The sequence below is a fragment of the Panicum virgatum genome, chromosome 9N, assembly GCF_016808335.1.
Source record: "Panicum virgatum strain AP13 chromosome 9N, P.virgatum_v5, whole genome shotgun sequence".
NCBI lineage: Eukaryota > Viridiplantae > Streptophyta > Magnoliopsida > Poales > Poaceae > Panicum > Panicum virgatum.
The window spans coordinates 20,785,750-20,802,902 of record NC_053153.1 but is presented as its reverse complement, the minus strand read 5'-3'; the positions used below and the strand labels follow the sequence as shown (position 1 = coordinate 20,802,902).

Below are 17,153 nucleotides of genomic sequence, written 5' to 3'. Positions count from 1 at the left end.
GACTTCGTACCAGACGACGCCGAGTAGGGTTATCGTTCTACACCCAACCTTGCATGTGGAACCGGCCCTGTTGAGATGCCTCCACTGTCGCAGTACTCAGAGCCCGTGGTAGACCCCATGTGGTTTGCGGTCTGGTGTTACGTCGTAGCTTGGTTAATTATTATTATCATCTGTATCGAGTGTCCTCCAAGGTTTGTACGGTTTTGAACCATCTGATGTAATAAATGTGGCATCAGCCTCTTGGGACTAGTGCTTTGTATCACATTTAAGTCTTCTCTTATGAGGGGACGCTTCACTCGGCCGTGCCGCGCCTCCGCCGAGCTCGAGGCAGCCGGCGAGGGAGGAGGTTGCGCAACCCACCAAGCAGAGAGAGGAGGCAGCGTCCGCGAGCTCCAAGGGGCGACGACGAGCGCGGCAGCCACGAGCTCTATGGGAGCTGTGGCGAGCGCCAGGGAAGGGGTGGTGCGGCCCGCGGGCGGATGGAGCAGAGGAGGGGCGGCGAGCTCCAGGGACGGCCATGAGGAGGCAGAGGGCGGCGGTCGGTAGGAGTGGCAGCGAGTGTGCTGTGGCGGAGAAGCAGAGGAGGTTTGGGGGGGATGGGGTGTGAGGTGAAAAGATAAAAAAATTCTGACATGCGGGTCTTGCGGTTGGTAGTTGACATATAGGATGAGATATAGAGGATGATGAGTGCAGCAAAACTGAGTATAGAGGAGATAATCTCGATGACTAGACATGACTATTCTCTTTAGAGGATGGTTTTATAGTATGATGAGTGCAGACAGTCTGAACGCAACACGGCACTACAAGCTGAGGTAAGCTGAGGTGGCAGTGTTATAGAGAGCAACTGTCGCTAATTGTTGTGGGTGCTTTGAAGAGAATTGGGAGTCAACTTTATCTAAAGCCAATTCAGTAACCCGACCCAACAAGCGAACCGACCCACCCAATTCTTACACTTAGCGCGTGCGCTCGCAGCGAAGGAACACGCATCAGTGAAGAGATGTGGCGTCTTATCTCTGTCAGGATGTCTGAATTCTGATTCATCATCGCGAGTTGGCGACCACGACCACGATCACATGTTCTGCTATGCCGCCGCCGCGCTGACCCTTCGCATTGAAATGGGTCGCCGCCGCGCTGGACCTTCGTATTGAAACGGCCGCTGCTCCGGCATAGTCACCGAAGTTTCTGGAACAACGGATCGAAGAACGAGGAGCGGATAATGAGGAACAATGTCTGGGATGAACTTTTACACTACGGAAACGAAAATGTATTCCGTCCCCGTTCCCGAAACGGCGTTCCACGTTCCGGGTGACTATGGCTCCGAGGGCGGGAGAGCTGGCCCGGAAGGGAAGACGCGTGCGCGCCGACCCCAATCGATGTATTAAGGCTGCGTTTAGTTGTCAAAAAAAAAGTTTGCACAGTATCTGTCACATCAAATTTTTGAACACATACATAGAGCATTAAATACAGTTGAAAAAAATAACTAATTATATAGTTTAACTGATTTCTATGAGATGAATCTAATAATACTAATTAATTCATAATTAAATATTAATTATCAAATAACAACGAAATATACTACAGTAGCCAAATTCAATTTTTTTTTCACCAACTAAACACCCCCTGAACGCCCGGCGACGACGAGCATTGAACTGACGGCGCCGTGTCCCCGGGCGAGGCGCACGCATGCGGCTGGTTGGGCTGGGCGCGCGCGGTCTGATCGGCTTTTGTTGCTGGGCGCGTGCCTGGGGCCTGCAGACTGTGCAGAGCAGTGGTTGTGCTGGTACGAATGGTGTTTTCGGTGCTGGTACCTGGTAGCAGAACGCAGCTGCAGCAGTGGTTGGCGTCGAGCTGTTCGGCTGGATTGGCTTGGCAGACGCGGCCAGCTACAATGGCTTTGTTTCCTCCCATTCTACTCCATTCTACAAAAGACTCTCACATATATTGTGTACTAAATGAAATCTATTTGTAAAACATTTTTAGAAATGGGTGTAACTTTTCGCGGCGAATCTAACGATGGTAATTAATCGATGATTTGCTACAGTGATGCTATAGTAATCATCCTCTAATCGCGCGGTCAAAGGCCTCGTTAGATTCTTCAGGGTCACTAGTGTGGGGGTTCTGAAGTTGGTTTTATAAACTGGCTTTGTTTGACACCATAATTAGCGGTTAAAATGTCACTATTCACTAGCACAGCACAAACCAAACGGGGCCAATACAGTTTGTGTTGTAGCCTAGTATGGGAGAGTACAACTGATGCTGGTCCAGCAATCCAGCTTTGTTGGTGTTTTGGTGATGGCAAGAAAACCTATGATTATTGGGAATGGTTGGGTTAAGACATACAGTGCTTGGGGCAATGACTAGCACCGGCCTTTTTGGTTTGGTCATACCTGCACTTCTCGATCGTCTGTGAAAGAGTGAAATATTCTCTCTCTGCTGTTGCTGGTATTAGAAAGGTGCATGACAGGAGATCTTATATAGCAAAGTAATACGCAACAAAGACAGGGATATGTTTTTCCTTCTAATTTTTGCGGATGTGTAGCAAAGAGAGTTCCTGCATATATATAGTACTACCGGTCAGGAATCACACCGGCAGATTGATCCGGAGCAAATTAAATTCGATTGCAGATTCTTCCCAGAAATCATGGCAGGCAATTACTGTGATGCAAAGAATTTTTCAAAGAGTTCAGCAAACTTGACGCTTCCGTGTTTGGTTGAGAGGATGGAAAAAATTTCCTGGTTTGAATCTCATGTGTTTGGTTAGAACAGTATGGAAAGTGGACCCAGGGGATGGGGCCGGAGCCGGGACCCACGGCCGAACGCGTTAGGCGTCCCCGGTCGGCTGCCTCCAGCGCAAACGATGCGGCCTCCTCCCACCCGCAATAACTCATCCGCCGAATGCCTCCCCGGCCAAGCTTCGCGTCCACGCGCCACCAAAATCTGCCGCCGTCTTGTCGGCCATTCGACGGATCCGGTGGCCGCCACCCTCCACGCCCCGGATCGGCGGTCGGCTGGCGTTCCGCCGCCTTAGAAGGAGCACGAGCGCCGCCGCACGGTTGGGGCCGGACCAGCGGGCGCTGGGCCGTGTTCGCCCCCCCTCCGCCGTGGGGGCGGACGGATCCACCGACGTCCGCCCCCCATCGGTGTCCTCCCCGGCCGCGGCATCGTCCCCTCGGTTGCAAGGCCTCCTCCGCCCACGGTCGGAGCTCTCCTTTTCCGTCGCCGCCGCCTGCGTTGGTCCGGTGTGCCGGCCGGCCTCGGTCCTTGACTCGTGCCACGGCGCGCGCTCCCTCGGGGGGGGGGGGGATCCAGCATCCCGCCGCCAAACCTGCCCCGTGCCGTCTGCGGCCGCCCCTGGTTTGACTCCCCGTCCTTCAGTGCCTGCGCCTGCTGCCCCGTTCACGGCTCCCCTCCGGCTCCCTGGCCATCGTTGCGCAGGAAGGAGAATGATTGGGGGCACAAGCCGGCTGCTCTGTGGGGCGCGGGCGCGGGGCCAAACACCGAGCAGCGGCCGCCGGTCCGGCCCCAATCTTGACGCTGCCCGCTCGCGATGTCGGGGGGTGTCTCCTGGCTCCAGGCCGGCGCGCAGCGGCGGCGCCTGTGCGAGCGGGGCGTTTGCGCTTGCGGGATTGGGGGCGGGTTTGCGCCTGGGGAGCCTCACGGGGCAGCGTAACACGGTGGGCGCGGATCCCACCTGTCACCCCTCCACTACCAACCAACACATGGAAATGTTTCCATGAAATTTTTTCCCACCCCACAACCAAACAGGCCCTTTCTCTCCTGCATCTCACCACATCTCAACAGGGATGTACAGGGCACACACACGCACACATCAGAGATCAGTGGACTGACAAACCTCAAACAGCTGCTAAACTATATATTTCAACCCTCTCTGAAGTCTGCTATACTAGTACTACATCTATCCTTTTTTTTTGGCGATCAAGTTAAGATGTTCATCTGTCGATTAGAACCCTCCTAAGCTTCCCTGCTTCTCTCCAACTCCACTGCTGCTCCTGCTGCTCTCCCTGGTGACCCCGATGTAGCAGACGATAACGATGATCAACGCGGCCGCGAACCCGGCGAGGATCACCTCCCCGCCGGCCTCGGAACTTCGGCCGGGCCCGCCGCCTGCCCCGGCATGCGCAGCGTCCCCCGGTCCCGCCGCCGCGGCGCCCGGCGAGGCCGGCGGCTCGGCGATGCCCAGCAGCGGCCTGGCCACCGCGCCAGCGCCGTGAAGGGTAGCGCCAAGAAGGACCACCAGGAGGAGAAGCCTTGCCAATGGCGAGAAGCCGCAGCGGCCAGCCATTCTACCGCCGCAAAAACTATCTCCTATCTGCAATGCAACTCCCTCCGTCCCTCTCCCTCAAGGCTTGCTCCAGAGTTGTGCGGCAATTGGCAAATGTGAGAAGGGTGGTGGAGGGGGTGGGGTGGATATATACGGGCTGCGAGCTGAGCTGAGGTGGAAGAAGAGGCAGGAGTCTAGGGGGGCCGTGGTCTCGCGCCTGGCTGGCACATGAAAATCGAGGCCGAGGGAGATGGTGACCTGGGTCTCACTGGGCAAAACTTCTGCTGCACTGTGATGCGACGCTGCTGCCATCTGCGCTCGCCGCTGCTTGTTTGGTTGGTTGGGACCCGGGACGGGAGGAGGTCGGGATCGGGGGAGATTGTCTCGGGGAGGGCTGACCTGGACGTGGACGACGTGCCCGCGCGCCGCCTGATTTGGGGGTAGCGAGCAAAGCATGGGCATGGCTGTGTGATATCCTTACCACTCATCTCCTGTGCCTTTTACGAGGAGTGGTTGTGTTGTGCTACTATCGGAAGAAGAAAAGCTATTCTGGCTGGTGAGCTTGGTGAAATGGTGCGGTTGTAGCAAGTGTGCTAGAAGAATCAAAACTCTCTCTCTCTCTCTTAATTAAAATCAAATCTCTTTCTACGAGTAGTACACAACCACCCATCGATGTGTGAGGGTACCGAGGAGAATGTTTGTTCCAGTTGGACTAGCTGACGTCATGCGTACCAAACTGCACTGCACAAAACCAAGTGCCGCTCATCTAATCCACTGTGACAAAACAAGCAAGCAAAGCCCAAGCTCGCATGGCGCATCCAGAGAGAAACGATCCGTCCGGGGAAGGCTCTCACACGGGCAGTGCATCTCCAGGACAGGATCCGTTGGGTACTCGCACCAGCACAGCTCTGTGTGCCGGGAGGTGGGGCCCGCGTTTGGCCGGCGTCAGCGTCAGAGTGGCGGCGTCTTTATTTCCCAGCAGCCGGCGGCAGGCGGGAGGCCGGAGGACGCCGTGCTGTGGCGCAGCTGGATCCCTCCTGGCTCCACTGTGACCAAGCTCGTTGGCCCCGGAGCAACAAGCGCTGAAGCAGCCACGTACGCCGGCCCGGTCATAAGAGAAGACGCGTTCCCGGAATCCGGATGTCCGGAGCAGCGCCGCCGTCTCACCTCGCGCCGGTTTGGTAGCAGCCGATGATTTGGTTTGGCCAGGCTAGGCACCAGAAGCCCAGGACCAATGTACTAGGATTGCAACCTACTCGTAAATATGAGCAGCAACATGCCAACATTTAAACACTCGATACAGGGCTGCAAATGATCCATCGCATGATCCCCCAGAGGCTAAGTTCACCGGCAGCAGTTTTACACCATGGCTCCCGACAGCGCTAGTTTTTCCATGATTTTGCACAGCAGAACGACAATTACAACGAGCTGGACGACGATAGCAATCTCTCTCCAAACCGCGGGGGCAAGCAAGATCAGTCCACACACATAGGAGACGAGATCAAAGCACCAAAGGTACATACTCCAGGCGGATCCGGCAAAGGAGACGAAGGGGATTGTTCGTCGTTGCCGTACAAGGACCACGCGGGGGAAGAAATGAAGCAGCACGGATCCAAGCCTATTCAAATGCAAAATTGAGAATGGAAAGTCAGGAAAGGTACGGGTTGGAATGGTGGCTCTGGGGAAAGAACTTGCCTTCTTGCAAATCGCAGCTGCAAGCCTGCAATCGAATTCTCCCCACTGCAAGGCACAAATGAATCTCATGAGTTTCGCGTCCCTCCGCCAACCGATCGCCCCACTGCAGGAACGTGTGGACACATTAGAGTGGAGGAGGCGAGGAGAGGCGACGAGTAGAGAGGAGAGGGGATGATCTGTCACGAACTAGCGATCTAGGTAGTATGGGAACTCGATTATAGGAAGTAGTTTAGTAGCGTAACACAGAACACGGTCAGCTCGCCGGGAAATGATAAGATACAAACGGGATCCGCAGATCGCCGCCGCCTCCGGACGCAGCCGGCCTCTCTGTTCTACTTCCTTCCTATCCTCCTCTCCTCCACGGAACGTTCTCTTTTGTACATCGCGTCTCCAGAGCAAAGGAGTGGGCCGGCGTCTACTTGGGCTGCCAGTCCGAGCCAAAGAACTTCTTGTTGGGCTGGTGCTTCCTAGTTGGCCTGGTAGCATTAGCTCTCTCTTTAGTTTCAGAATCACCAGCTCTATCAGTCATGACATTTCTCCCTCCATCAGAACCGGCTTGTCCCCAAGCCGGTGCAGCAGGAAAACTCTGACGAAGGGAAGTCTCATTCTCCCATGTTGACAAGGATGAAGGCCAAGAAGACCATTTGACTAGCACTTGAGGGATCGGTTGATTGTTGTGGTAAACTGTTTGACGCTGCAGAATATGTTCTGGAACCTGAAACTGAGTGGAGGTTGGAGGCAGAGATGAACTGACCTTTGTGTCAATGCCCACAGCACGTTTAAGCTGAGAAACATGGAAAACTGGGTGAATAGAGGACGACGGTGGTAGCTGCAGACGGTATGCAACGGTACCAATCTTCTCCAGAATTTGAAAGGGCCCAAAGTAACAGAAGGACAACTTAGAATTAGCTCTTGGCATAACTGATTGTTGGATATATGGTTGCAGCTTAAGATAAACGAAATCTCCTTGCTGAAACTGCCGTTCAGTTCTGTTTTTATCAGCTTGGGACTTTTGTCGCTGTTGAGCTCGGCAGAGATGTTGCTGTAACAGTTGAGTCATAACCTTTCTGTTGGACAGCCACTCTTTAAGATCATCAACAGCACATGATTCAATTCTATCAATGCCCAAGTGACGAGGCTCATGACCATAAAGGACTTCAAAAGGAGTCTTGCCGAGAGAAGAATGATAAGAAGTGTTGTACCAGAATTCAGCAAGTGGGATTCAGTCCTTCCATTTAGTAGGACACCCATGAACAAAGCATCGAAGATAGGCCTCCAAACACTGATTAACACGCTCAGTTTGACCATCTGTCTGAGGGTGGTAGGCTGTACTAAGTTTCAAATGAGTACCAGAAAGCCTGAAGAGTTCTTGCCAAAGGTGGCTGGTGAAAATTCTGTCACGGTCAGAAATGATAGCTTGAGGCAACCCATGAAGTTTGAATATGTGTTCCATGTACAACATTGCTACTTTCATGGCAGTAAAAGGATGGGACAGTGGAACAAAATGGGCATATTTAGAGAATTTATCAACTACTACCAAAATGCAGTTGCAATGATTAGAAGTAGGAAGACCCTCAATGAAATCCAATGAAACTACTTGCCAAGTGTACTCTGGAACAGGTAAAGGTTGAAGGAGGCCAGGGTATTTAACATGTTCAGGTTAAGCCTGCTGACAAACTGAGCATTGGGAGACAAAAGAGTGAACCTGCTTTTTTAATCCAGGCCAGGCAAAGAGATTCTTAACTCTGATATAAGTTGCATGAATACCTGAATGACCTCCCAATGGACTGGCATGTAGGGCCTGTATCACATTGTGCTGAGCTGAATTGTTGTGGGCTAGCCAAATTCTATTCTTGTATCTGATAACTCCATTTGTCAGAGAGAAATGATCAATGACACCCTTAATGGATAGTGCTGCCAATAGTTCTTTAAGTTCAGGATTGGTCTGATATGCATCAGTGACTGCTTGGAGCCATGCAGGTTGGAGTTGAGAAACTGCCAGGACCTCTTGATCTAATGGTGCTTGCACTCTAGAAAGAGCATTTGCCACTTTGTTTTCATAGCCCTTCTTGTAACAGATTTTATATTGAAGGCCCTGCATTTTAGTCAGTGCTTTATGTTGCCATGGAGTAGACAACTTCTGGTCATCCAAGTGGATGAGGCTCTTCTGGTCAGTAAGAATAATGAATTCATTTGTGGTCAAGTACTGCCTCCAGTGATCAATAGCCATTAAGATAGCTAGATATTCCTTTTCATAAATGGACAAGGTCTGGTTCTTGGGACCCAAGGCTTTGCTGACAAAAGCAATAGGATGTCCAGCACCAATTCCTGCTGCAGAAGCATCAGTCTCGATGAAAATTTTCTGAGAAAAGTCAGGCATTGCCAAGAGAGGAGCTGAGACCAAAGCATTCTTCAGTGTGGTAAAGGCCTCTTGGTGTACTGTTGTCCAAACAAACAACTCATTCTTTTTCAAGAGATTGGTGAGTGGTTTAGCAATGATGCCAAAATGCTACACAATCTTTCTATAATAGCCAACCATACCAAGAAAACTTCGAAGCTCTTTAACTGAAGTGGGGGTAGGCCAGTTCTGGACTATCTTGATCTTGCCAGGGTCAGTAGCCACACCTTCAGCACTGATGATATGTCCCTAATATGGCAACTCTTGCTTAGCAAATGAGCACTTGGACAACTTGATTTTAAACTGGTGCTCATTTAACAGCTCTAAGTGTTGTTCCCATGTTTTACTATACACTAAAATGTCATCAATAAAGACAATGACACAAACTCTGAGAAGAGGAGCTAGTACCCAATTCATCACTCTCTGAAAGGTAGCAGGCCCACCAGTAACCCCATAAGGCATTACCTTATATTCAAAATGTCCATGATGAGTTTGAAATGTTGTTTTATATTGATCAGCTTCATTCATCCTGATTTGGTGAAATCCAGATCTCATATCGAGGGAAGTGAACCATTTGGACCCAGCCAGCTCATCCATGAATTCATCAATGACTGGCAATGGAAATTTATCTTTGATGGTCAAGGCATTAAGCCGTCTGTAATCAACACAAAGTCTCCAATCCCCAGTTTTCTTCTTGACAAGCAAAATAGGAGAAGCAAAAGGGGAAACACTGGCCTGAATCATCCCATTCTGTAGCAATTCATGTACCTATCTCTCTATCTCATCTTTTTGTGCAGGATTGTATCTATAGGGTCTCAGCCTGAAAGGTTGTGCACCAGCAACCAGTTGAACAAAATGGTCATAAGGTCTCTTGGGTGGCAGGCCGGTAGGTTTCTCAAAGAGTTCAGAAAACTTGGTGACCAATTCAGATATCTCTAGTGGCAAGTTCAGAGTACTATCCTCTTGGTGGATGGAATAAAGTTGGAGAATACACCACAAGTCATCCTTCTTTTGCAAAACTAACACATCAGAAGAGGAAATGGGATGGCAGCCGGTTAAGTCAGGTTGAACTCCTTGCAAAGTGATTTTAACAGTCTGATGAAGAAATGACATCCACTTGTGTTTCCAGTGAATTTCCATAGGGCTATGCATTTCAAGCCAGTCCATGCCAAGAATGACATCATAACAGTGGAGAGGAAGGATTTTCAGGGTAACAGCAAATTTGTGCCCATTGATCACTATAGGACAATTTAGAAGCTCAGTGCAAGTAAGAATGGTACCATTAGCAACCCTCACTTGAATAGGTAGGGACAACCTCTACCAATTTGAGAATTGAGTAGCCACAGATTCACTGATGAAACTACTAGAGCTGCCAGAGTCAGCAAGAATAATCACCTGATGATCAGATATTCTGCCCAAAAACCTGACAGTTTTGGGTGCTTCCACACCATTGACTGCAGCTAGTGAAATAGCACAGAGATCCTCTTCTGAGTTAGAAATAGTATTCTTGAGAGACAGATGGTTTTCATCTTCAGAATCATGCATCAATTGCCAGAGTTCCTCCACTACATGCAAAGGTACAGAAGCAGCACACTTGACTGGGGTTCCACTTCATGCCACACTTATAACACAAGCCTTTAGCCTTCCTGTAAGCCATCAGGGCAGACATTTTGCTGTCTGAAGATGAATTGTTGGGAGTCCTTGAATGATCATTGACTCTTCTGCTATCAGAAAGAACAAGAGAGCTGGAACTCAGTGGGTTGGTGATGGATATTGACTTCCCAACATTCTTGATCTGAGGTAGAAACTCAGTTTTCTTTACTTCTCTTCTAGAAGAATCCCCAGCAACTTCTTCCTGCAACAATGCAAGGGAACATGCAGTATCCAAATCGATGGGCCGATGTAAAAGAACTATAGCTCGAACTTCGTCCCTAAGACCATCAATGAACCTATTGGTTATCATAGCAGGACGCATGGTAGGATCATGAGCCAACAGTTGGTGAACAAGGCAATCAAATTGCTCTACATACTCTGCTACACTACCAGTCTGTTTGACATGGAAAAACTGCCTAATTAGTTGGTTGTGCTGTTCGCGTTCAAAGCGATCACACACGGCCTGACAAAGATCATCCCAACTAGTAGAAACAAACTTGGTCTCCATGGCTTGCAACCAAAAGCCTGCCGAACCAGAAAAGTACATGGTGGAAAGCTTGACCCACATGGAAGCAGGAACCGAATAGATATCAAAGAAGTTCTCACACTTTTTCTTCCAAATCTTAGGATTACTACCATCAAAAGTAGGGAAACTAAGCTGAGGCAAAAGCGTACTCCAATTCTGGTTGCTGCTAGGCAATTCTGGGCTTTCAGTATCAGCAAGAGAAAAAGGTATAGGGGTGATCGGCTTCACACCTGTGACCGGGGAAGGCACATAGGTGGTGACCACACCTTGGCCAATTCCTCGGTGATCGCGTGCATCGCGGTGGCCATCAGGCCCTGAAGCCACCTCCGGAGAGGTTCCGACCAGATGAGCGGCCGCTGGCTTCGTGAGATCGATGCACTCGTCATCAAGGTGCTTGTAGGCGGGGTTGACGAACTCTTCTGTCCTGAGGCACAGCCAATCCACCTGATCTCGCAGACCTTGCAAGTGATTCTTCAGATCATCCACCTTGGTGTCGACTTGGGGCTTCCAGGACGCGAAATCCTTCATCGCTTCCGTGTTCGCCTCAAGAGCACGACGAAGCGAGTCGAAAGTCTTGCGGTCCTCCACCCGGTCCTTCTGCATGTCCTTCAGCACAGCCGTGAGATCAGCTATGTTCTGATCCATGGCCGCCAACTTCTTCTGCTCGAGCGTCTGGTACTGCGGCCGTAGGAGATAGTCGGGAACCTCCACCAAGGTTGCCGGATCACGTCGATGATGTCGGGGAACGGAGCGACCACCGCCACGCGGAGATCACTGGCTCTGATGCCAATTTGTCATGAACTAGCGATCTAGGTAGTATGGGAACTCGATTATAGGAAGTAGTTTAGTAGCGTAACACAGAACACGGTCAGCTCGCCGGGAATTGGTAAGATACAAACGGGATCCGCAGATCGCCGCCGCCTCCGGACGCAGCCGGCCTCTCTGTTCTACTTCCTTCCTATCCTCCTCTCCTCCACGGAATGTTCTCTTTTGTACATCGCGTCTCCAGAGCAAAGGAGTGGGCCGGCGTCTACTTGGGCTGCCAGTCCGAGCCAAAGAACTTCTTGTTGGGCTGGTGCTTCCTAGTTGGCCTGGTAGCATTAGCTCTCTCTTTAGTTTCAGAATCACCAGCTTTATCAGTCATGACCTGATCTTGCCTCACCTGGCCCGAGAGGAAGAGAGCAGCAGCAATGGTCAATGGAGCCGAGGGAGTGAGAGACCGGTGGCGGTGAGAATGAGATGAGAGGCTCGTGAGGGGGAGCGGGGGCGCGAACGAGGGCGGCAAACCCTACGGCTTTCCCGCGCTTGGACGCGGGGAGCCCGCGAGAAGTCACGGGGGGTCCTGGAGAACGCAGGGGGCGTCAGGCGTGGCAGGCACTTGCAATGCACCTGAGCTCCTCTGCCATTGCGGCCGCGCCACGCTGGCCCCCTGCATCTGGAGCTGTGGGTGCCGGGCCGGGAAGACCATTGTTCATGTCCTCTCTCGTCTCTCCTTCTCTGCTTTATATAGACAGCACGCACACACGCTACACCCATTCCGGGCCGGCAACATGAGTGTTCTTCTTCCTGGGCCGAGTAGACTTGCGAGGCCCATGGGCTTCAGTATCATCGGCGAGGCTAACATCCCCTCCACCTTGGCTGGCGCGATTTTTTTATTTTTCAATTTTGTTTTTTACAATAATATATTTTTGTTTTTGAAATTTACAGGAATATACCCGGCCGCCCCGCTGCCGGGCGGCAGGGGCATTTCTGCAAAAAGTTTCGCGGAAAATTTGCGCCCGGACCCCTGGAGGACCGGTCGCGCGGCAGCGGGGCGGCCGGCCCCCCAGGCCGCCCGACTGCGGGGCGACCGCCTCCCCCTCCACTATATAAGGGTTTGGCTGCCATCCCACCCCTCATTTGGCTCACTAAAAATCCCGAAAAAAAGAAAAGAGAGGAGGGGTGAGGGAGAGAGGAGAAGCGGCAAAGCCCTGCCGGATTTTCAAGCCGGCGACTGCAGGTAACTAAAATTTTCTACACTTTACAAATAGATTATGTTGTAATTAATTTTGTTGACACAGTAGATTAGCAATCATTTTAATTATTGTCAGGAGTGATTAGTGGTACATTAAGGATTTTAATTAAGGATTTAGGTACGATTTTGTATGGATATATATTTGAACCAGATGGTAGCATGTAACAATATAATTTTATTATGTATATATGATAACAATATAATTTTATTATGTATATATGTGTAGTTGAACTAGATGGTAGCATGTAACAATATAATTTTATTATGTATGGACATATTGTGTTGTACGATGGTACAATTTAATTTAGATGTGTGTGATTGTATTGCATTGTTTTGATCTTACGTGGTAGGTATAGCCGGGGTTACTCCTGCGTTGCTGGACCCAACAATAGATTCGGGTCACCGGTCCTTCCTTGCTGTGGTTCAGCACCAACAACTCAACGTGCTGCGTCCACGTCCACCTGCAGAGTTGGTTCCTGTAGAGTTTGTGCACTGTATGATGCAGGCTGAGCGAGGCAGGTCTTCTCACTGTGTCTCGTCTTGCTGAGAGTGCCTTGGTGAAGCTAGACATGTCTATACTTTCAGCTCTCGTTGACAGATGGAGACCTGAGACACACACGTTCCACCTCCCTTGTGGGGAGATGGCACCGACTCTGCAGGACGTTGCGATGCTGCTTGGTCTTCCTATCACCGGAGACGCTGTCGGGCCCCGCGTGGTACCTTCTACGTGGCTGGAGGATCTTGAGCAACGTTTTGCAGGTGTTGCCACCACGATTGATCCTGAAGATTTTAATGAGCACCCACAGTCGAAAGGCCCTTCCAAGTCATGGCTCCTACAGTTTCAGGTACAACTTCCTCCAAAACGATGTGTTGATGCATTTTATGGCTTTGAAATACCTCATGTGTTTCTTATTCTCAATGTTCGTACTTCATTGCAGCCGGATCTGTTGGCAGCCGATGCTGATGAGTACAACGTGACTAGATCACTCGAGGCATGCCTGCTGTGGTTGTTTGGGTACATCATGTTCAACAACTCACACGGCCACTGTGTGGACAGGGTGCTTGTGTCCTACGCACAGGAGATCGCCGATGCTGATGAGGATGACATACCCTTATATAGTTGGGGTTCAGCGGTTCTTGCATGCACATACCGTGGACTCTGAAAGGCATCACGACAGAATGATAGGAATGCTATCCTAACGGGATGCCCAATTCTGCTACAGCTTTGGTCTTACGAGAGGATTGCTATCAGTCGTCACATGATTGACCAGTCACCATACAAGCCGGATATGTATGGTGACACGGAGGACGACAGGCCCACCATGGGGACTCTCTGGTACTCTCGACAGGTATGGACCCGATAAAAATTTGTATTCTATGCATACTATGGTTATACATTGTTCCCTCAATACCTTCCTTATGGACACATAATTTTTATTTTTGCAGAAAACATGGGCACATGTACAGACCCGGCGGTCTTACCCTGAGTTTGTTGCGGAATTTGATCGATTGACCCCAGAAGATATTGTGTGGGAGCCATATAGTCCTTCGACTATAGCCACACGTGCACCGCTTGGGATATCTTCGGTGTGCACACAGGACCAGGGCCTATGGGTGACTACTGCAGCTTTGGTGTATGACGTTGCGGTTGAGGCCCACTGCCCGGACAGAGTCATGTGGCAGTTTGGTCAACGTCAATCTTTTCCTGTGTCTTCAGCATTGGATCGTGTTCAGCGTCACGATCATAGGTAATAAAAACGTATAAGTCCCATGTACAAATAATGTGTAACTAATTTCTATTTAACGTGCAGTTTATCAAGGGCTGGACATCCTTTCTCAACAATGTGGGTCACTAGATTACAACTGTGGGTGGCTGCGTAGGATGATGCAAACGAGCAGTTGGCTGACATGCATCCACAGTCGCATGTTGCGACTTCGTATGATGGCTATGCACGACACAGGGATAAGGCACTTGCTGGGGCGGTGAGTAAATATTGACAGCATTTTCGATCTTTTAAGATTTGTGTACTAAGTTTTCTTGGTTGCAGTTCGAAATGTGTAGGTTGCTTGAATTAGATTGCTCACTGAATGTAATGAGGATTCATGGCGGGTCTACGATGAGCATGCCGGCGCAACTCGAGGCCTGGACCACTCAACGTGATAGAGCCCAAGGCATCCTTCAGGCCTTTGGTACGCGGACGGAGTACGAGGATTCCTACGGATCGTTGCAAGCGTCGACGTCGGTTCCTTTTGGTCCCGCATGGCAGCAGCCTCCCCCATACCACCGACAGTATGAAGGTATGGTATGATATTTACCGATCCGTATGTTTGTAGGCAGTATTTAAATACGACTCCACATAGGATACGGGTACCCCGGTTCTCAGCCCTATGGAGGGCTAGGTGCGCCTCGGAAGGGGCTCCATTTCAAGGAACCCAGTTTACCTCTATGACACCAGCTGCAGGGACTTTAGGTAAATATGTGGTGCATAATTTTATTTGCTTATGTTTTATGGTCGAAGGCTCATACGTTATTATTTACACTCAGGATCACAATAGTTCACCGGAGCGGAGCCTTCTTCGTATCACCCTATGCCGCCACCAGGAGAATATGGGAGCTTCTTCCTATCCACCACCACCACCACCTCCAACACAGGGTACGTACAATAATTTATACGGAATTGCATTCACCTATTGAACGTTGCTTAAAAAAATTTGGTGATCTGTAGGGTGGTCTCAAGACAACGACGAGGCCAACTTCGATGACTTTACACAGTTGTTTTCTACGCCTGCCCAGGACGATGATCCCAGCTTACATACACCTGTGGCTCTATTACGCCGTACTGCCAGAGACGTGAGACCACCGGACCGTCATAGCTACCCTACAGATCACGTACACGCACAACGTAAGAGAGGTCGGCATGACAGGGGTGGTTAGTTGTTGCCACTTGTTTCTCTATTGTCATTATGGACCTGTCGTCTTGGTTTTTATATTCCGTACTCAAACTTCGTCTATGCTACCTTGCAATGCAAGCACACTTTTACAGTACTAATGAACTATTGGACCATGATATGGTGTATAAATAGTGTTACGACGAACCGAGTATTTTTTCCTGGAATTTTTGAACCAAATGAGGGGGGCAGCCCTTTTAGAAGGGAATGGGAGATGGTCGCCCTGCAGCCGGGCGGCCAGATCCAGCCGCCCCGCTGCCGGGCGGCCTGGGGGCCGGCCGCCCCGCTGCCGGGCGACCGGTCCTCCAGGGGCCTGAGCGCAAATTTTCTGCAAAACTTTTTGCAGAAAAGCTCCTGCCGCCTGGCAGCGGGGCGGCCAGGTGCCGGCAGCCCGGCAGCGGGGCGGTCGGGGTATATTCCTGTAAATTTCGAAAACAAAAATATATTTTTGTAAAAAACGAAATTGAAAAATATAAAAATAAAAAAACGCGCTTGTCCCCAAACAGCCGCACGAGGAAACTGCTGCCGAAGAGAGTCAGCGTCTTCCCAGGTGGCCAACGACTCAGGCACATTAGACCACTTGACGAGAAGTTGTGGCACTGAATGATGCCCATGGTCGACAGAACGGCGCTGCAAAATCTGCTCAGGAATGCTCCACATAAAAGATTGGTCAGGCAAAGATGCAGTAACCTGATGATTGGTGCCCTTGGCCTTCTTCAACTGTGATACGTGAAACACCGGATGGATCAGCGAAGAGCCTGGAAGCTGCGGCTTGTACGCGACGGAGCCACCGGATGGATCAGCGAAGAGCCTGGAAGCTGCGGCTTGTACGCGACGGAGCCAACACGAGCAATCACCGGGAAGGGACCGAAAATCCGGAAGGCCAACTTCTGATGTGCCCTCGGTGCCAAGGAAGATTGAACATAAGGTTGTAACTTCAAATAAACCAAGTCACCAACCTCAAAACTGCGTTCTGATCTATGTTTATCCGCTTGCTTCTTCATTCGATCTTTAGCTCGTAACAGATGCTGACGAATCAAATCTGTCATCAGTTGGCGTTCCTGAAGCCATTCATTGAGCTCGGGCACTGGCACAGCTGATTCAGAGATGCCAAAGTGACGTGGTTCATGGCCATAGAGAACCAAGAATGGAGATTTCCCAGTAGCAGAATGAGTACTTGTATTATACCAAAACTCAGCGAGAGACATGCATTGGCTCCATGTTTTGGGGCAGGCGTGCACAAAACAGCGAAGAAATGTTTCCAGGCATTGGTTCACCCTTTCAGTCTGCCCATCCGACTGGGGGTGGTAAGCAGAGCTCATGCTCAACCGGACATCAGCCAGACAACACAACTCCTGCCAGAATCTACTAGTGAACACTCGGTCACAATCTGAAACAATGGAAAGAGGAAGGCCATGGAGTCTGTAAATCTGATGGTGAAACAACTTAGCCACCGAGACAGCAGTAAATGGATGTTTCAGAGGCAGAAAGTGGCTATATTTGGAGAAAGTGTCAACCACCACCAAAATGCAATCATAGCCCGAAGCTTTAGGCAGCCCTTCGATAAAAATCCATAGAGATGAGCTGCCAAGAATGCTGAGGAACTGCCAATGGCTGTAATAACCCAGGAAGCTTG

The 17,153-nt window shown here is 50.4% G+C and overlaps 1 protein-coding gene across 1 annotated transcript; it reads right to left on the bottom strand.

Moving 5' to 3' along the window:
• Positions 1-3,708: 3,708 nt before the first annotated feature.
• Positions 3,709-4,796, bottom strand: LOC120688470. Its single transcript, XM_039970804.1, has one exon. It carries the CDS (start codon positions 4,301-4,303, stop codon positions 3,962-3,964), a length of 342 nt encoding a protein of 113 aa, XP_039826738.1. The 5' UTR covers positions 4,304-4,796; the 3' UTR covers positions 3,709-3,961.
• Positions 4,797-17,153: the final 12,357 nt, after the last annotated feature.